The 20254-nt window shown below is 49.2% G+C and overlaps 6 protein-coding genes across 6 annotated transcripts; 4 read left to right on the top strand and 2 right to left on the bottom strand.

Moving 5' to 3' along the window:
- Nucleotides 1-387: 387 nt before the first annotated feature.
- ccg9 (putative trehalose synthase (Ccg-9)) lies at nt 388-2781 on the top strand (the record flags this gene model as incomplete). The annotated part of the gene is made up of 6 exons (XM_057255316.1): nt 388-492; nt 551-966; nt 1026-1301; nt 1363-1827; nt 1888-1997; nt 2066-2781. The coding sequence occupies 6 exons, from the start codon at nt 388-390 to the stop codon at nt 2779-2781; spliced, it is 2088 nt and encodes a 695-aa protein (XP_057109178.1).
- Nucleotides 2782-2960: 179 nt separating this feature from the next.
- N7479_007623 (dynactin subunit 5) lies at nt 2961-3689 on the bottom strand (the record flags this gene model as incomplete). The annotated part of the gene is made up of 2 exons (XM_057255317.1): nt 2961-3539; nt 3648-3689. 2 exons carry the CDS (start codon nt 3687-3689, stop codon nt 2961-2963), a joined length of 621 nt encoding a protein of 206 aa, XP_057109179.1.
- Nucleotides 3690-4102: 413 nt separating this feature from the next.
- N7479_007624 (peroxidase/cytochrome P450 family protein) lies at nt 4103-7556 on the bottom strand (the record flags this gene model as incomplete). Its single annotated transcript, XM_057255318.1, has 3 exons — nt 4103-6708; nt 6765-7006; nt 7066-7556. 3 exons carry the CDS (start codon nt 7554-7556, stop codon nt 4103-4105), a joined length of 3339 nt encoding a protein of 1112 aa, XP_057109180.1.
- A 2597-nt stretch (nt 7557-10153) lies between these two features.
- N7479_007625 (T6SS phospholipase effector Tle1-like catalytic domain-containing protein) lies at nt 10154-12189 on the top strand (the record flags this gene model as incomplete). The annotated part of the gene is made up of 2 exons (XM_057255319.1): nt 10154-10276; nt 10327-12189. 2 exons carry the CDS (start codon nt 10154-10156, stop codon nt 12187-12189), a joined length of 1986 nt encoding a protein of 661 aa, XP_057109181.1.
- A 1291-nt stretch (nt 12190-13480) lies between these two features.
- Nucleotides 13481-17321, top strand: N7479_007626 (uncharacterized protein; the record flags this gene model as incomplete). The annotated part of the gene is made up of 2 exons (XM_057255320.1): nt 13481-14185; nt 14241-17321. 2 exons carry the CDS (start codon nt 13481-13483, stop codon nt 17319-17321), a joined length of 3786 nt encoding a protein of 1261 aa, XP_057109182.1.
- Nucleotides 17322-19031: 1710 nt separating this feature from the next.
- On the top strand, nt 19032-19922 carry N7479_007627 (uncharacterized protein; the record flags this gene model as incomplete). Its single annotated transcript, XM_057255321.1, has 1 exon — nt 19032-19922. The coding sequence occupies one exon, from the start codon at nt 19032-19034 to the stop codon at nt 19920-19922; it is 891 nt and encodes a 296-aa protein (XP_057109183.1).
- Between the last annotated feature and the right edge of the window lie 332 nt (nt 19923-20254).

Here is a 20254-nt window from a genome sequence, read left to right on the forward strand (position 1 = left end):
ATCTTTAAGATAGGCCTCTCTTTATAGATTTTAGTTTCCTTCATAATTTCAGACAAGGAGCTCAATCTAACCTAGGGAGGTGTTTCCCTAAACTTAACTATTCAAGTGAGAGAGATCTAGGCCCCTAACCTACATGTGCTGCCTTATGCAATAAGTAATATGATAATTAACCTGTTAGATGTGTATGTGGCAGAAGTGCAAGTGTCATTTGAGTTTTGCCTGACAAGAGTGTGACATACTACACTATATATGTGGACCATGGTTACCACTGCCGGAGTGATGCTTCTCCAGTGTCTTAAATTGGGAACATCAGCAGCGATAATGAGAAAAAATAGCTAATTTTTGATTGCATTCTTGGTGGATTTTCTTTTTTTGAAATTCCCAATCATGCATGGTGAAGGACATCCGTTCGAGCGCCATGCCTCAATCACACAACAGCGTCGACTGTCGCTACAGTTCGAGCGCAATGCTTGGTTAGGACCGCCATCAGATGTATGAGCATATCCAAGCAGCATAGACCACTCCTTGATAATGCTAACAGGGATATTAGACTATCTACGCCGGTGTCTCCTGCAACTTCAAAGATCACTGTACATCAACCATAGCAATCGCAATCCGCGATACCACATATCTACTAGACTTCATCGAGGAGGAGTTCGAAAATGGCCCAGTCACCGCAGAGGAAGCTACCGACTTCATAATTTCCCAGCTGATGGCGTATTCCACGGACCATATGGAGAAATTCGTTGGGATATCAATGCCTGAACACGTTGCAACTAACTGCCCTCGCCTATGCCCTCGCCTTTGGGCGGAGCTCGACATCGTTCCATTGGTCATGTCGGACGCAGCACTGATAGACAGAATCAGTGTCGAACAGGCTGTCGAGAACCTGGACCTGGCACCTAGTGTGTGGGATGCAAAGACCATCGATGAACAGGCTGAATCCATGGCACGAAAAGGTGTCAGGTTAGTTATTCCGATTGATATTATCAAATGAACCATTGAGTCTGAGCAGGTGCATACAGACTATTCGGACCGGAGAACACCCCCCTGCTACAAGTGGGCTTCCTCGGGCAAGTGGAAGTGGACACAGCTTACCATGTCCGACTTGCGGACCTGAGCGATTTCAAGACAACAGTCTCGGATAAAACTTGGTCTGCAGTGGAACACTACGCCACTGACCTGAAAAAGCGCAAGGTCAAGATAGCATTTTTCAGTGCCACCCCTCAGGGTGGCGGCGTGGCTTTGATGCGGCATGCTATCTTGCGATTTTCGCATTGTCTGGGCACTGACATCAAATGGTGTGTCTATGACTGTATCTGTGTTATTGTACAAGATAAATCGCTAACTCAAAACTCGCAGGTATGTCCCGAAACCACGCCCAGGCGTCTTCCGGGTAACCAAAACGAACCACAATATCCTGCAAGGTGTTGCTCATGAAGGCGAGCGATTGACACCAGAGAACGCGAAACTCCTGCAGGATTGGATCGAGGATAATGCCAGTCGATACTGGACCCGACCAGGTGGACCTTTGCGTCCACCATCAGAGGGTGGTGCAGATGTCATAGTCGTCGACGATCCTCAGATGCCAGGCCTCTGTCCCATCGCAAAAAAGCTAGCTCCAGATCGGCCGGTCCTCTTCCGAAGCCACATCCAAATCCGAAGTGATCTGGTTGCGATACCTGGCTCCCCACAGGCGGAGGCCTGGGACTTCCTTTGGAACTGTATCAAACATGCCGATTGTTTCCTCAGTCACCCTGTGAGCGCCTTCGTGCCACGGAATGTGCCTCCAGATATAGTAGGCTATATGCCTGCATCAACTGACTGGTAAGGGCTGAGAAGTCTGATAATCTGCTTCCATTTTTCATCTTACTGACTGGAGTATAGGCTGGATGGACTGAATAAAGATATGCGGGACTGGGACATCGCGCACTACGGCCGCATCTTCAATGCCCACTGTCGCGATGTGGAGATGCCAACTATCCAGTGGCCCGAAGGTTAGTAGACGAACCAGCACTAGCGATGACCATCAGATTGCTCGGGCGAAAACTAACGCAAACCTCAGATTCATATATCGTCCAGATCGCACGGTTCGACCCATCAAAGGGTATCATGGATGTGTTGGTTTCCTACGAGAAGTTCTACAACAAACTAGTAACCGAAGAGCCTGATGTCGTCCCTCCCAAGCTACTGATTTGTGGACACGGATCAGTTGATGATCCTGACGGAACGCAAATCTATGACCAGACAATCAACTACCTGGACAAAAAAGTCCCAGATATACGTCACCTGATCTGCGTGATGCGAGTGCGGCCCTGCGACCAAGTCCTGAACGCCATTCTCTCCAAGGCGACTGTCGCACTGCAACTATCTACATCCGAAGGGTTCGAGGTAAAAGTCTCCGAGGCAATCCACAAAGGAAAACCAGTCATCGCCACGCGTGCTGGCGGCATCCCGTTGCAGGTGCAGAATGGGAAGAATGGGTTCCTGGTTGATGTTGGTGACACCGATGCTGTGGCGCAGCACTTGTTCGAGCTCTGGACGGATCCTGTTCTGTATCAACGCATGTCGGCGTACGGCATCCGTCACGTTAGTGACGAAGTGAGTACCGTGGGCCATGCTCTCGATTGGCTCTATCTCGCTGCCAAGATGTCGCGTGGCGAGACTGTTCGGCCCCACGGACGTTGGATCAATGATATGGCGTTTGAAGAGATTGGCATCCCGGAAAACGAGGATGAGCTGCGGCTCACACGCGCAGTCAAGGTGGAGTATATGGGTTAATTGTAAATTGTACTTTTTGTTTCTCCTTTAATCATCCATTAGCAGTACGTATATACAGACAAAATCAGACATCTGCCATAGGACACATAAACTTAATTTGTATCCAATAACATTAAAAAGTAGCAAAGGGGGGTATCACAAAACCAAAAAGAAAAACCAACGACAAACCCACCAACCTCTCAAGGCCTCCCGACAACCCGATACCTCTCTCTAGCCATACCCCCCTCCGCCCCCTCAACACCATAACCCTCCCCAACCTCCCCAACAATCCTCGCCGGCCTCCCACCAACAATACACCAGCTCGGCACAACCATACCAGGCGGGACAACCGCGCCATCAAGCACGTAAGCATAGTCCTTAATAATAGCCATACTGCCTACAGCAGCTCCCTTCCCAACATGAACATGATTCCCCAGCGATGCAGCCTCAACAACAGCACCCTCGCCGACAAAAACATGGTCGCCGATCTTGAGCGGGTAGAACGAGTGCACACCGCGGTGTAGCCGGCTTGGCGGACGCAGAATCGCGCTCTTGGAGATGTAGCTGTATCGCCCGACTGTTATAGCCACGCTGGGCGTGCTGGGGCTTGGCGTTGCTGGTGCGGATGGGTTGTTTGGGTCCGTGGAAGTTGGGAGTGTTGCGGTGCGGAATAGGTCGCCGCGGATTACAGCTTCGGCTTGGATTACCGTTTTGCCGCCTAGGATGATGTGTTGTGTGCCATGAATTTGGGACCGGCGGGAGATTTTGTTTCCTGTGTCCTGTTTTTTTGGTGGGTCAGATTGGAGTTCTTTTGTTTTGTTTTGGGGTGGGTTGGAGATTTGGTGCTATGGATTGAGAGGGTAAGGTAGATGAAGGGGGTTGCTTACGGTCTCGATATACTCTCCCTTTGCTGCCTTTGCTGGAGGCATTTTAAGGGGTGCTAAGAGGGGTTTCTGTTGTGGAATGCTGTAATTGTGGACTTGGAGTTGGAACAAATATAGCTCGACCCCAGGATAGTAGATGTGGCAGTATAGTACCAAGGCGGTGGAGACAAACAACTATGACGATTTTGATATTATCTCTACCTACTCTACTGAATTGCATTCAAGGGGGAAATTTGAAATTAGTAAACTATAATGAACTATACAGTGCACTGCTATAAACAAAGCTTCAACCATCTCTGGATATCCTGGCAACCAAATAGGTCGTTGAAAACAACAGTCACAAAAACAAAAAAGGCATATAATCATCGCCGACTACAAATTAATTATCTCCACCCAGCATGGCATGCTCATAGTTTGTTACAAGAAGGTTCAACTAACAAACTTGAAAAAAGACACACTCAGGAAGATGTAACCTTCTTCTGCTCGAACGGACCATCCCAGTGCAGCTTAAGTGACATGGGGAAGGGACAGTAAGAGGTTCCGTCACTGCGGAGGTAAACATGGTAGCCACCCTCCTGAGGAATTTTCTTAAGCTGGCCCTGGGCACCGGGAGCACGACGGAGGCCCTGCAGACGACCAACGACACGCAGCATAGCAATGAGCGCGATCTTGGTGATCTGCACACCGAAGCCAGTGGTGGGGCCCTGGCCGTGGTTGATATATGAGCTAAGAGGGCGGTCAAGGTTGACCATGTTGGGCTCGGGGAAGACGCTGGGATCGTGGTTGGCCTGGTCGAAGGAGGCGAACACCTGCTGACCGGGCTGGATGGTGTAGACCTTGCCGTCCTCCGTGACGGTGACAGCTTCCTTGGCCTCGCGCAAGGCGCCGAAGGTGCCGTTCAGGCGAATGCCCTCCAGGCAGTAGCGGTACAGCTTCTCATCCGATTCAGCGGTGTCGATCTTAGCGAGACGGTTGATCTCAGCCAGGTGGGCCTTGTTCTCGGGTTCAGTGTAGAACTCGATGATCTGGGTGAAGACCTGGCCCTGGCTGGGAACCAGGCCGACAATCGTCGGGACGATGGCAGACCAGGTAATGTCAGAGGCACTGGAGCCGGCCTCCTTCATGCGGCGAACAGCTTCTGTTCCGAACTCACGGAGGGCGTTGTCATGGGGACGGAAGTTATCCATGAGGCCGGCGAAGAGACTGTTATTGGTGTCGGCCTTGACGGTGGCCTCGATGACCTGGCCAAGCTGGGTGGAGACGGCGGAGGCGGCGCTGTTGAGGGAGTACGAGCGAGGAGCGTCGACGTCGAAGAAGAGCGCGGAGAAGATGGTGGAAAGAATCATGTACATCTCGTACTCGGTGAACAGACCCTGCGGGTTCTGGTCGGTCTTTAAGGGAAGGCCGAAGAGAGTAGAGGCGAAGTGGACGTGGGTCAGGTTGCCGACATCGCGAGTGATATCGATCTGGTTGATTTCGCCCAGCCGGCCACCCTTCTGGGAAAGCAAACGCTCAGTGATGTCCTCATAGAAGGTCTTGACGAGCTTGGGGAACTCCTCGGTGTTGAGAGCCTTGCTGACAGCCTCACGCTGCTTCGTATCGAACTCGCCCTTGCCGAAGAGCTGGGACATCGAGCGGGCCCAGCTGGGACGGAAGTCCGTCTGGTTCTCGAGCAACAGCTTCGCATTCTGATGAGAGGTCAGGTTGACACGAGGCTCCATAAAGGCAGGTTTATCCCAGGAGTAATCCTGCTCCCGGCCAAGATCCTTCATGATTTTGCGGTTCTCGCTGGGGATAGTCATAGGGTAGTGGGCAAAGATGGAGTCAGGCTTGTAGTGGTTGGGGAAGGCGCGCGTGGCCAGCTTATAGAAGATACAACCCTGGTTGATGTTGAGGTCGTAGCGGCACTCGTTGTAACCCCAGTTGGTTAAGTTACGGGGGTTATAGTCAATAGTGTAGTGGCGATCACCACGGACAAGGGCAACGGCATCCGACAGCACAGCACGAGAGATGGCGTAGGTCGGGGCGATACCGACACCAGGGACCATGGGCTCCTTAGCCTCCTCAGTGACGATACCGGGGTACAGCTCAATGTAATCGGGGTGCTCATAGAGGTGACGGAGAGTATTAGCGATCTCAGGGTTGGAGTTGACTTCCTCGAAAGTCTCGTAAGCCTTCAGACCGAAGTGCTTACGGAACTCGTTCAGAGAACCGACGTTCCACCTACGCGAAGCCTCAATACCGAGGATCTCGATAGAGCGCAGGGCCTTCGGTACGTTTCGGGGACCGAAAGAGCTGGCCACATCCTCAGTAGCATAAGAAAGAATCTTGACAAGCTCTCCGTCATCGAAGTATCCATCCGCGTTACGCTGCAGGCGGGCGAAGGTACGCTTAGAGGGATCAGGTTCGAGCATACCATCAACCTTCTTCATGCCCATCATTAGCTCAGGCATGGTGACCTCCTCGGCAGGCTTGCCCATCAGGTCATAGTAGATCTGCTCAATCCACTTCTCGTCGCCCTGACTGATGGCCGAGTGCCAACGGTAGGCCAAGTTGAACTCGATAGAGCATTGGTTTCCGAGACCGGAAGGAGTGGCACCGGCCTTCTCAACCTGAGCACGAGGGTCCAAGCACCAGGTGGAGTTGGTGCGGTTCAAGTTGACAATGGTGCGCAGGTAATCATACAGAGTGATGTTGATGTACAGACCGCAGGTAATAAGACGGCCGGTCTGGAACAGGTCCTCATCACGCTTGACCCAGGCCTTCTTGGTGTCCTCCTCGGACAGACCAGCGCCGGGCTTGCTGAAGCGACCATTCTCATTGATCTCAGCTAGCTGGGTAACAATGTGGTTATGGAAACGGTTCAGCATAACCAACAGAACACCACAAGCAGCAGGAAGGGCTAGCAAACGACCCTCGGAGAAGCTATCGGGCTTCAGCTTTCCGTCCTGGTGGGAACGGACCAGATCCTGTTGTTCCTTGACATCACCATACAAAATGGACAAGTCAAGGTAAGAAGAGGTCTTGTTCAGGTGTGGTTGGCGGTAGTCCGTCTGGAAGATATCTATGTACAGAACCATGTTAGCGCATGAATTGTAACTTGCGCTGGTAATGACTTACCGTGAATAATCAGAGAGGCCCAGTCGAAGAAAACACTGGAGACCTTGTTGGGGTGGGGGGTGAATTCCTGACGAGCAAATAGGGTATCAAAAACCAGACCAGCGTCGGGCAATCCGCTGGGCTGGATGGTCAGGGGAGGAATAGTACGGCAGTATGCGGTATTAGCAGCACCTAGCCACGGGAGAGTAGGGTTGTTATTTGAGCCATCGGCCGAGCGGTACTGGTACTCGTCTCCCATATAACTATTCACAGCGTCAGCGCGCAATTACAAAACAGCAGGTTTCAATTGGGGGTTTCTCACGAGAGAGGCGGGTGAGAAATTGAGTTCCATAGCTCATCCAGGAATACACTGGTGAGCTCCGTGCGGGTCTTGGAGTTACCAGGCAAATCCGCGACCAATTGGATTATGCGTTCCATCAGGTATGTCTTGTCATCAATAAGCTCGCCGGAGGCTTTGTTCGCAATCAGGTCTTTGACAGTGCCGACATCACGGAATCCCAGCGACTTGATGTCATTGATGAGACCGGACGACTTGTCGTGCTTCAAGTAGGTGCTGTCACCTGTTTGGTTGGGCAGAGGCTCCTGCGAAGCGTGAATTGATTGCGCATACTTCTCGAATACAGCAACGACTTCGGCACGCTTCACGACGTGGTTTTCCTCATGATTAGAGGTGGACCTCCGAGTTGGCGAGACCCTAGAAATGCGCTTGCTACTCTTGTCTGTGCTCTTGGGCTCGGTGTCACCATTGGAGTCCTTGGACCGCTTGAATTGAGTAGAGAATCTCCTCAACATTGTGAAGTATGATAACACAAACAAGTGAAGAAGAAAAAATTAAATTAAGGAAGAAACACAAAGTGGCTGAGAGCCAGATCAGGGGGGAAGATAAATCAAAAGCTCGACGGTGCTCTTTAAAACGAGCTCTGCGGGCGACGCAAGTCAGCTGCAGGACTGTGGAGCGTCTAAAAAGTGGCGGATTGGCTATCGCCACTAGTTGATTGACTGTAGTGACAACATTTTTGATTTAATGAAGAGCAGGTCGATCTCATCTCGGGCCTGAGCCTGGTCTCAACAAATATCCCAGCCCCGCATGGTACAAGTTTAGCTCCCAAGCTCAGTGGAGTCCAATGATGGTGTGTTTCAATATAGTAACTGATCATCATTTATGACCTTTGGGACTTAAGAAAGGGGGATATTTGTTCTAGTAAGTATGTATGAAGTACCCGAATATCCTGGGAATCATCTGATTCAATATATGCATATGGCCAAGGTGCGTGGCATGGCATGACCTAGACTCTGAAGCTGAGAAAAGCTAAATCAAGATCCAGATCTATACGGAGTACGGAGTAGGTACATCAGCTTCGGAAGAGCATAGAATGGGCCAATGACCGAGAGATTGCTGTAATACGGGATTATAAGCGGTGTACATTCGTATTCCGACCTCCGTACTCCGCACAGAATTGCAAAACAATGTATAAGGGGATCTCAAAGATCAAACTAAATCGACACCAAGTGGGGAAGAATGCTCGGACTTTCATTTTCACTTCAATGTCCCTCCGTGGCTGGCTGGAAATGAACAGGTTTTGAGTGCTTTTTGCTTGTCATACCCTCCATAATTTGCTCCAATTAGGGTTATGTAGGGTATGAGATAGTGCTCTTCCATGCCCGTACTATGTAGCACTTGGGATGCAAGGAAGGTCCCTAAGGTGGTAGAGCAGTTGTCCATAAAAAACACACTATCTTTTCTACTTTTTTTTCTTTGTTTTGATCGTCGCAGGCCCACTTGTTCACCCACTTTACTATACAATTAAATGGCGAACGGGCCACTCGCGCGAACCACATTATGTCGACTGTGATTGGCAGTCGGAATCTGCCAGTCACGAATTATTCAGAATCTGATCCATCTCAGGCCATCCACTTTCAAGGTCTTATTTTTCGTTGACTGATTCCACTATCCTCGTGGCGTTTTCTTCGGATGGGAATTTCCACGCGAAAATGAGAAATTCTCCCTTTGCAAAATCCAACATCAACATGTACATAACGTTTCCTATGCAAGATCTCATAGGTTATAACTATGGGTCGACTATTGCCCGAGACCTCCGGGGGATACGGCCGCTCCCGCATAATCTATGGATAATATGGATATTACCTAGGTACCTATCTATATGCATAAATTGATATCGCCTGAATCTTTTTAGCTCAGTTATTCACCAAGATCCCTTGTTCAGCCGTAAATTCGGACACTTAGCTTCCTTTTTTTTTTCCCGGGATATGAAGAGAAGTAAGACCCGCTCTCCTTCCCCTTCGGGTATTGACAATCCTTTTCAGCTTGGAACTCCACGCGGGATGACTCGTGATGAGAGCTCCAAGGTTGTGATATACTGATGTTACTCTGTACTCCATACGCAATGACAATCGTGATCATAGTACTCCGTACATACCTCGAGAAACTTTCTTGAGTGGAAAAAAATGGCAAACATCAGTGGGTCACGGCCCTAGGCCGTGAAGGACCATTATTGTACATCAACTACTATAGACGGTTAGACCCGATCTGATCGCTCGCTCAAGACCGAACCAACGCGACGGAACAATGGGAACGTCCCCCTTCTCACCCCTTACACCTCCTGAATCATTGGTGTCCAGAAGGGCTCTGTGGGGAATGATCGACAATAATATCCCGAACACCAGCTGTACTATCGTCTCCTTTCAAACCTTCAGTAGTTCATCGATTCCCACTGGGGTCAACTATAACTCGCGTAAAAAGTAGCGAAAAGTAAAACCTGCACGTCTCTCTTTTAGTCTTGTTCAGCTCCATCTCACAGAAATTACTTACAAATTGACACGCTACCCAGGTCCGGCCCGCAGGATCCGCCTCCCTCGTGCAGAAGTGCTCAAGTCAGGTTCAGCCCGGTTCGCGACAAACTTGCATATCCAGCAATGATTACCGGCGCGTCACTATTGGGTGGAATGCGCCCCCGTTAGAATCGAGTAGGGTTTCATGTAACCTGCACCTGCACAGATGCGAGTCAATGGACCATTTACAGAAAATATTCCCTGTAAAACAGAAGGGCTCTTGTGCTGGGAATATGCCAAGTCTGGGGGGCCCGCCCGTCAGCCCGCTCGAGTTTGACGTATTCTTTTCACAAATCTGCAGTGATCGGCTAGCGGGTTGAATATTCTTATCCTGCAAAACCCCCTTCGCTGCTGGGTCCAATATATGGTGCTGATTCGTGTAATACTAGCTGTACCTAGCTGCATCAAAGCGTCATCCTAGGCTTGAGCCTTTCCCCCCTTCTTGTATATAGCCCCCTTCAGGTCTGAGCAGGTGTGCCTGAAGGTTGGACCTTTTTTTTTTCTTTTTTGCCTGATCGGCATTATCATTCGGTGGCAACATGGCTTATTATGAACAGCAAGGCCCGTTGGGTATGCCGAAGCAATTTGTGCTTTGCTTTGATGGTACCGGAAATAAGTTCGCTGGCGACGAGTCGGATAGCAATGTGCTCAAGATCTTTCGCGTAAGTGGGACTGCGAGCCAAGCGTTTGAGCCGGTACTAAGAAGTCACAGATGCTTGACCGCAGCAAAAGCCACCAGTACCATTACTATCAGCCAGGTATTGGCACATATGTGACCTCAAAGTCGTTAACTAGCCATGGCCGAATCCAGCGTATCAAATCCGCCTATCAAAAGGCCAAGGACTCGGCAGTCGGGTCTTCCTTTGACGAGCATGTCATGGGTGGGTACAAGTTTCTGATGCGATATTATTCCCCTGGCGACGAGATCTTCTTCATTGGCTTTAGTCGTGGTTCATACATCGCGCGATTTCTGGCAGAGATGCTGGACTATATCGGTTTACTCGAAGCAGGAAATGAGGAGCTAGTCCGGTTCGCCTGGAAGACATTCGCCAAGTGGCAGCAGCGGTCCGGCGACTCGGAAGAAGAGCGCGAAGAAAAGAGGAAACTCTTCACATACATGAAGGCCTTCCGTGAGACGTTCAGTCGCCCTATTTCGCGTATCCGTTTCATGGGGCTCTTTGACACCGTCAACAGTGTGCCACGCTTTGAGTCCGCATGGATGCAGCGCACCAAGTTCCCCTACACGGCACGCAGCTCGGCCAAGGTGATTCGCCATGCCGTGGGTATTGACGAGCGCCGTGCGAAGTTTCGCCAAGATCTGATCTCTGGAGTGCGTCCAAAGGAGAAGAAAAACCGCCGCCGCCCCCATTTGCCCAAAAACCATCTGCACCTCTTCCATGGGGACCGCAAAGAGAAGCCCCAAGAGGAGAAGGACAGCCCAGACAACGTTCCTGCCATTCGGGTCAATGACAATCCCGAGGAAGAACAGCAGGGAGAAGAGAACGCCGAGCCTGAATTCAACATTCCCAAATTGGAACCGAATACTGAAGAGACATACTACCAAAGTGAGCGCCGTGCCTCTCACCACCAAGCTCCACACATAGCCTCATCCCAAAACTCCCGCCCCGGTAGCGAAAACGGGACAATGAAATCCAACACATACCGCGCGCGCTCTCCCCGACGCAGCCTCGCAGTGCCCAAAGCGTCAATGGAAGAGCTCCACTCAGTGCGAAGCAAAGAGTCCTTCCACAGCGTGCATTCCAATATCCTCTCAGTGCAAATTCCCATCGTAGAGGCCGATTCAAGCGACGATGAAGATGACCAAGACATCCACGAGGTCTGGTTCCCGGGCTGCCACGCAGACATTGGCGGCGGGTGGACGCTCGCAGACGGCGAGTCATGGGCACTTAGCCACGCGCCGCTCGTGTGGATGACACAGGAAGCGCAAAAGGCGGGACTCGAGCTGGATGAGCGCAAAATGAAGCAGTTCCAGTGTCTAGAGGAGTACAGCGGTGATTACAGCCCCATTCGGGAAGAGATCAATGCACTACGGCCGAGTCGGTGCGTTGAACATCATACTGAAGACGATGATGCTTTCCGCTATATGCCTGATGAGAAGGAGCGCTCGGCTTCGAGTCACGACTTCTGGCATGCGCTGCATATCTCCAGTACGAAGGGGCTGCTGCATGACTGCCTGATGTTCAACCAGGGTATTCCTTCTATGTCGGTTATTACGTGGCGCATTATGGAATGGTTGCCGTTCCGTCGTATGGATCTACAGCCTGATGGGTCGTGGAAGCCGATTAGCTGGCCGCTGCCTCGTGGCGAGGTGCGGGATGTTCCGGATAACGCTGAAATCCACGTTTCTGCTATCCGGCGTATGCAGTTGGATCCCAAATACCGTCCTGGTAATATCATTGTTGGTGGTGGTGGTCGTGGTATACGTGTTGCACCGGAGAAGTATGGTATGGGCGAGTGGGTGGTGTTCAAACATGAAGGAGATATGGTGCGGGAGACTTACGTCCGCAAGAATGCCTCCATTTGTAAGGAGGGCAGGGAAGAAACCACCCATTGAGATATCCCTGGCATTTTTTTTACATTCATTTGTTTATATGCCATTGAATTGGCCTTTTCTACTGTCTAATAAGTAATTTGCAGGAGTTGTATCAAATGCTATGTACCTGTCCCCTTGGTGCTGTTATCTCTAAAACTTGAATACCTTCTATGTGTATAGTAGGCATAGATGTCTTTTAGGATGATTTTCAAGATATTCTTTCTTGGTGTTATAGACAGAAGTAATAATGAGTCATAGAAGTACTGGGCGGCTAGGAATAGGAAGGAGAGTTATTGACATCTGGAGTCTAGCTATCCGTTAAGGCTAAGACATTCCTGTATCCATGTATTAATCTATGGAGATAGAAGCTTATGTTACATAGTGCAGATAGGATGGGTTTTATAAGTCAATTTGCCATGGGTTGTTCGATTCAACCAGCGCCTAATATTTTCTCTTCGCTACGTGTACTATATGCATATAAGATATTCAAGTTATGTAGGCAATGTTAATCTCGACCGCAGGATTCTAGCTTAATAGCGAATTTTCGATCTAGGAAAGGTTGGGCCACCTCATAATGAGCATTTATTCATCAACCTCTTGGCTTTTGCTTCTCGTTTCATGTATCCACAACTATTCTTAGCTCTTAGCACCTATAAAACTGGTCAGAGGTATGCCATTAAGCCTATTCGGTTACTTCCGGGTACCTAGTATGTGTACAGAATATATGACTTTTGTATGGGATAAACGAACGATCCCACTAGTGACTTCATAAGTACTAAATATCAAATACGTGCGGTGATTTTATGTGTCTATTTCGATGACTTCTCAGCAAAGCCAGAATGTGCGAACCTGGTCGAATTGAACCCATTTTATCTGTCACGTAACCTCCCTTCAATGCCCTCCGATATAAAACACCCATCTTCGCTCCCCCCTCAAAACTTGATATAATTCATGTAAATATTAGCAAATGACGGACTACGTATGCGAGAATGGAGCCCCCTAAGCGTAATCTGCGGTCATTAATCGATTCCCAATAGCTAATTAGATAACTATTGAATATTCTTATATGTATGCCCAAAACACCCTTCCCCAGCCCCCAAGTGTGATTAGCGCTGGTGGGGTTCTTGACTAGTGCCCGAGTGGTCAGATCTGAGAACTCAACTGTTGACACGTATCTGTGGAAGCGCCCATACACTGCTCCATACATATCTACCTATGTGGGAGGTAGAACCTTTGAATTATATTACCCGATAAAATCTGTCCACAAGCTTCCGATCTCGGACCCCTACGACCTACTTTCTCAATATCGTCCATGCGTTTCTTCACCAAGCGAAAATCGACTAAATGGAAATTTACCAAGAATCCTGGTAGAGATAATGGGGATGGTGCACTCCATTCTCCGACCACAGAGTTACAAGCATCTAGCCCTGTTGAACCCTCCTCAAACATGACACCTTCTGAACAGCCTTCCAAACAGGTTCAGCCAGCTTCAGTGACCTCCAATGCTGGCCCGGTCCTGAGCCTCGCCGAATCTTCCTCACTTGCGGTAATTACCACACAGGCTACGAAGCAGTCTAGGCAAGTCATGTCTGCTCCGGCGGTGATCCCTAATCTTACTCCGCTCTCCGACCCCACGGAAGAGTCGCCCAAGCAAGCTATTCCTATCTCATCAAGTGACGACGGCGACTGTTGGGCTAGCGCATATAACTTGTTACAATGTCGAGAGCCCAAACTGATAGAAGACTACATGAAGCACTTAAGCTCATTGCAGCACGACAAGTCAGCAAACCCAATTTTCTTAAGTCCGGAGTCGATCCGGCTGATTGTGGAGCTACTCTTGGAAGATCGAGAGAAGAAGCAGTGGCGATTTTCACTTCTAGGAAAAGATGTGAAGATACGAGAGCAAACCGAGAAATTGGCCAAGTTTTTTCTCTGGGCAGACCCAGTCATCAAAAACGCGGTTAGCACCCAACCATATGCAGCGTTAGCATGGGCTGGAGTTTCATTACTTCTACCAGTGATTCAAACCCCCGCCAACCCTTTTCCTGTTGAGTTAGTACTGACTTTGATAGCTACTCTCGAGTGGCACAACAGGCAATATGGAGATGCTAAAAGGCTTCAATAAAATTGACGATACTCTTATGTACTGGCATATCTGCGAGAAAAAGTATCTCCGCTCTGAGTATAGAGAAGAGTATCAAGACCTCATGGAGCCTTTGGCCAAGCTCTGTTCCCATGTGATCGAGTACCAGGCGCGCTCAGTATGCCATCTTTCTAAAGCTCAACTCTCCCGTGCATGGGAGAATATGACTGGTGGGGTGGATTGGGAATCAATGATGACAGAAATTGAAAGATTGAGCGAGGCTTGCAGTAGCTACATACCTCCTCTTGCGGCAGAGGAAATTCGCAAAACCAGAGATGATCAGCTCCAGACGATGCGGGAGTCACGGGACATCCTTGACGAGATTCGGAAAACGTTGGAAGCAGACAGAATACAGACCCAGAGGAACTACGAAGATCAGAAAGAACGAGATCTCCTTCATACCCTCGCTTCTGGCTATGAAGATGACAAGAATTTCAACCCAAACAGAGTCCCAGGCACATGTGAATGGTTCTTCGATGACCACAGACTTCGGAATTGGCGTGACAGCGAGAGGTCTAGTCTACTCTGGATATCTGCTGATCCTGGTTGTGGGAAGTCAGTCTTATCACGAGCTCTCATCGATGAAGATAGGCTTTCTACGAATGTCACGACATCTATGGTTTGCTACTTCTTTTTTAAAGACGGAGATGAGCGTCGCATGTCTGCCACGAATGCTTTGTGTGCAATACTCCATCAACTGTTTACACACGATTCAGCCGGCGTCCTAATCCAGCACGCAATCCTAAGTCACAGAGAAACCGGGAAAGATCTATCAACGAACTTTTCTGAGCTCTGGCGAATTCTTATACAATGCGCTACATCACCAGAGACTGGGGAAATCGTATGTCTTCTTGATGCCTTAGATGAGTGTAAGGAGTATTGGGAGCCATTGATTGACAATTTAAGAGAATTCTATTCTCAGTCCCGGGATTCATCTTCACCGTCGAAACTCAAGTTTCTGATCACGAGTCGCCCTTATGATGACCTAACGGCATCTTTCGGAAGGTTTTCTGATGCAAGTACATATCTACATTTTGACGGCGCTGATAACTCCGTCGATATCAGCAACGATATAAATCTGGTCATTGATGCCAAGGTGGCTGAAATAGGGCGAGGTTTTCAGGAGAGTGACCGCCAAACGATTTCTAAGAAACTCAAAAGTATGGAGAATCGCACATACCTCTGGCTACATCTCACGTTCGATATTATCAAGCAAAGACGGAGTAAATATAGTCGCAGATCCGATGTGGAAGCACTTCTTTCTAGCTTACCTTCCGAAATTGAAGACGCATACGAAAAGATTCTGGACCGGAGTCAGGATGACTTTCAGGCTGCAACTCTTCTTCAGCTTGTTCTGTCTGCGGTACGACCACTGACGCTTGATGAGGCCAATATAGCCTTAACGATAGCTTTAGAGAAACAGGGATTCAGTTCCTATGATGATCTGAGGGACAACTTGTGGCCAGCCATTGAATTCGAAAATACCGTGAAGAATCTATGTGGTCTCTTCATCACTGTCCACAATAGGAAGCTGTTTTTTATACACCTGACGGCGAGGAAGTTCCTCGTTGAGCCCCCTCAAGGAAAATGGAAAGGGCGGCTCAACATGACACGATCACACACGAAGATGGCACTGCTATGTCTGTCAACTTTGTCATATATTGATGAGCAAAGACCAATCAGGGAAATCAGGGCCAACTTTCCGTTGGCGCAGTACTCCGCTTCATACCTGTTGGTCCATACACAGTCTGCAGAAGCCGAGAAAGATGTTTTAGACGCTGTCTCGGAGTTTTTTTTGAAACAAGGTCAAGCATATACAGCATGGGGTAAACTATTTGACCCAGATCAGCCTACGGAGGAAGAGCCGTTTCAAGACAAAAATATGGCCACTCCGTTGTACTACGCATCTCTGGCAGGTCTGCAACGAATAGTACGATGTTTAGTAAATCACGCTGTTGAGGTCAACGCGCAGAGTGGCTTTTACGGCAATGCACTCCAGGCGGCTTCATCTGAGGGCTACAAGGAGATCGTGCAGTTACTATTAGAGAATGGTGCTGAGGTCAACGCACAGGGTGGATTTTGCCGCAATGCACTCTATGCGGCTTCATCTGAGGGCTACAAGGAGATCGTGCAGTTACTATTAGAGAATGGTGCTGAGGTCAACGCGCAGGGTGGCATTTACGGCAATGCACTCCAGGCGGCTTCATCTGAGGGCCACAAGGAGATTGTGCTGTTGTTATTAGAGAATGGTGCTGAGATCAACGCGCAGGTTGGCTATCTCGGCGGTGCACTCAAGGCGGCTGTATCTCAGGGCCGCAAGGAGATCGCGCAGTTACTATTAGAGAAGGGTGCAGAGGTCAACGCGCAGGGTGGCGTTTACGGCAGTGCACTCCAGGTGGCTGTATCTCAGCCTGATTCTCAGGGCCGTAAGGAGATCGTGCAGTTGCTATTAGAGAATGGTGCTGAGGTCAACGCGCAGGGTGGCTATCACGGCAATGCACTCCAGGCGGCCGTATCTGAATCTGATTCTCAGGGCCGCAAGGAGATCGCGCAGTTGCTATTAGAGAAGGGGGCTGAGGTCAACGCGCAGGGCGGCTATTACGGCAATACACTCCAGGCGGCTATATCTCAGGGCCACAAGGAGATCGTGCAGTTGCTATTAGAGAATGGTGCTGAGGTCAACGCGCAGGGTGGCTATTACGGCAGTGCACTCCAGGCGGCTGTATCTCAGTCTGATTCTCAGGGCTACAAGGAGATCGTACAATTACTGTTAGAGAATAGTGCTGATGTCAACGCGCAGGGTGGCTATTACGGCAATGCACTCCAGGCGGCTGTATCTCAGGGCCACAAGGAGATCGTGCAGTTGCTATTAGAGAATGGTGCTGAGGTCAACGCGCAGGGTGGCTATTACGGCAGTGCACTCCAGGCGGCTGTATCTCAGTCTGATTCTCAGGGTCACAAGGAGATTGTGCTGTTACTATTAGAGAAGGGTGCTGAGATCAAGCGGTAGTAGGGTGGGTGTTTCTTTGTTCAACTAGGATTCTAGCATTTTGTATCTCTATTATCCTACTCCCCTAGACCATCTCCCAACCCCGAGCAAGGTCTGTCCATTTCGGTGTCCATCTTACCAGCCAGTTCTTCAAGGGAAAGAGCGCATTCAAACTTTGAACAACTTGGACGTAAAAGCATGCAACTGAGGTAAAGTATGTCGAGGCCTGGATTTGTTTGATTAGGTTCAAACCAGAGTTAGCACAGTGAGTTTTGTATGTGGATATCTCCTGAAGCCGCTAGTACACGTTTTGCCATATAAGCGGACGTTCTTGACAGTCAGAGTCTTGCAGGAGACCAAATAGTGCATAGTACTTTCCCAAGAACTAATTTGATTATATATACGGAAGCTCAGGCCATAGCACGTCTACTCTCTATATGCTGACCGTTATAAACCTGGTGCTCATTGATACTGGAGGCTTCGTCACAGCCCGTGGGTGGTCAAACGATGTACCAGAGAGTCTGAAGTACTCGTATATTAGGCAGTTTTACTCCTTTGCCATTTTATTCAATAAAATCAATATGGCAAAGGATTATAAAGAAAAAAGAACTGGGTACGGTATGGAACAGATCTAGGGGCTTTCTCCAAGTATTGAGGCTGATTGATATCGAAGGCAAAGTGTCTCAGGGCAATTTCCGACATCTTAGCGTGGTTACTGGAGAAATCCGCCTGGTTCTTTTGGTCGCCAGTGGAAACGAGGGGAACAACTGTGGAAGTCGAGGGTCAACATCATCTGGGTAGGACTAGAGGATGACTAGCCGTCCTGGGCGGCCCGGTGCTAGTGGTGTTACAGGGCAGCTGGATATCCAAAGTTACAGGTGGAAAGGCAGCCGTGTCTAGCATCAAAAGTGGTCATTTTCGGCGTCAATTTCTCATATTCTATATGTAACATTCAACTTATACGCTTATCTCGATGTGGGTTGGAAGATTCTATCTCATAAGTATTACTCAATCACTCTCTCTAGTCCCTGGTTATATGTGGAAAAGTCGTTGTGTCGGCCTAAATATTCCATACTATTATTCTCATACATGCATTTCTATAGCTCATTATTATATAAGTTATAACAGATACTTAGCTTTAAAAAATATCTAAAAACATTATCTAAGAGAACGTCTAAAAAGACATTTAAAAAGACATTCAAAAAAAAACACATAAAATCACCATACTTTAACTATAGTACTTACATATGTAGTTATGAAATCACCAGTCCAAAATCGGATCTTTTCTCCTGCACTAAATCAACCTCGAGTAAATAGGCTTAATGACATATCTCTGACCAATACGTCAATAGATGCTAAGAGCTAAAAATATGTAGTTGTGAATATTTGATAGGATAAGGCCAAAAAACCAAAGTGGATTGAGATCCATACTAGATACTACGTTCCCTAGACAAACAGGTAAAAAAGAGTTGAAGAGAGAAAAGGCCAAGAGGCTCTAAGAGATCGACGATCACCACGTTGAAGGTTGAGAATCTGGGCCTTGGCTCTTCTCCTGTGTGGTCTTCAACTCTTTTTTTTTTCCGTTTTCACATCTTCGACCTCACCATTTATTTCTCAGGAACTCCTGCACGTTTTCTTTCCACTTGGCAGGTCCAAGAGTTTCCTCATTTACTCTATGCCATGATGCAAGGGTAAATCACGCCTACCCCTTTTTCTCTTATTTCTTCACATATGGAGTCACGACCTGAAGATATGCGCCCAAACGAACCCGGGACCAACCCCGGGGTTGTCCCCGAAGAAAAGGAGGACGTCATGATCGCTTTTTCTTCTGAACCACAGGCACCACCTCGGACACGATCCCCTTTGGCCCGATCGCATCTCCGTTCTCGATCACTGGCTGGAATTCCGGGCATGCCGTCTATGACGCGCGCTTATTCCTCCCCAGGGCTGGATTCCCAGGGTCGTTATATCTTCGTCAATGGTCGCGGGGCACCAGTCGACGCAAGACGATACCCCCTTCAAATGCGCCCTGACGATTACATGGAATCTCGCATGGGCTCTCTCAACATCTCAGAAACCATTTCCGAGAACGCAGAATTAGAAACCATTTCCAGATCGCCTTCACAGCTAGCCTCATCTCCCGTCCTGATGGCGCAGACTTTCCCCCGCATCGGTCGCCTGCGTCCGACTTCACCACTTCCTTTCCAGACTCCCGTTAGCCCCTCCTTGCATTCCTCGCCCATTCTGGGCTCCAAATACAACGAATCCTACCCCGGCCAATCTGGCTCCGTTTCCTCCATTTCCGTCTCCTCAACCCCGACCAGCCTACGCTCCCGAAGCCCCAGCATTTCGTCTCTGGAGACAATCCCTGACATCCCCGACGCCGAGAACGAGGCCCTTGAGGAGGATCGGATCGCGGAATTGAAAGCCGCGGCTGATGCAGCCGATGCCGCAACCAATGCCAACCGACGACGCGGGGCATCCGATGCGCCAAACTCATTCAGTACAATGCGCGGGGGATCGGGCGGATATGCAGCCCGGAGTGATAAGCGCAAGCGATGGAGTGTCTGTGGTGCCGAGCGACGGCAGGATCTCGACCTGGAGACCATCTGGGAAGACTGAAGTGTGTTTCTCCGTCTGATACAGGTCCACCCGATCTCTGCGCCTCGTCTACTACAACCAAGCACCACTTGTGCTCCTACGTTGTTTCATAGTGAGAGTTGATCTCCACTATTTCTTTACGGGCTTTTTTTTTTACTCAGTGGCGCTTTGCTCCGTTCTCTGGCTTTCCTTGATACCCTTCCTTCCATTACCTCCGACCCGTACATATTCTTTCGCTCTGTTTATCATTTCAAAAAGCGCTTTCGCGATGGAGTTTCACGGCAGTGACGGTGGTCTTTATTATGTTCCCGCTTCTAGCGGCTTAGCAGGTTCGACCAGGCGCATGGCTTCTT

This window comes from Penicillium vulpinum (genome assembly GCF_028829585.1).
Source record: "Penicillium vulpinum strain IBT 29486 chromosome Unknown utg000003l_segment0_segment0, whole genome shotgun sequence".
Lineage (NCBI taxonomy): Eukaryota > Fungi > Ascomycota > Eurotiomycetes > Eurotiales > Aspergillaceae > Penicillium > Penicillium vulpinum.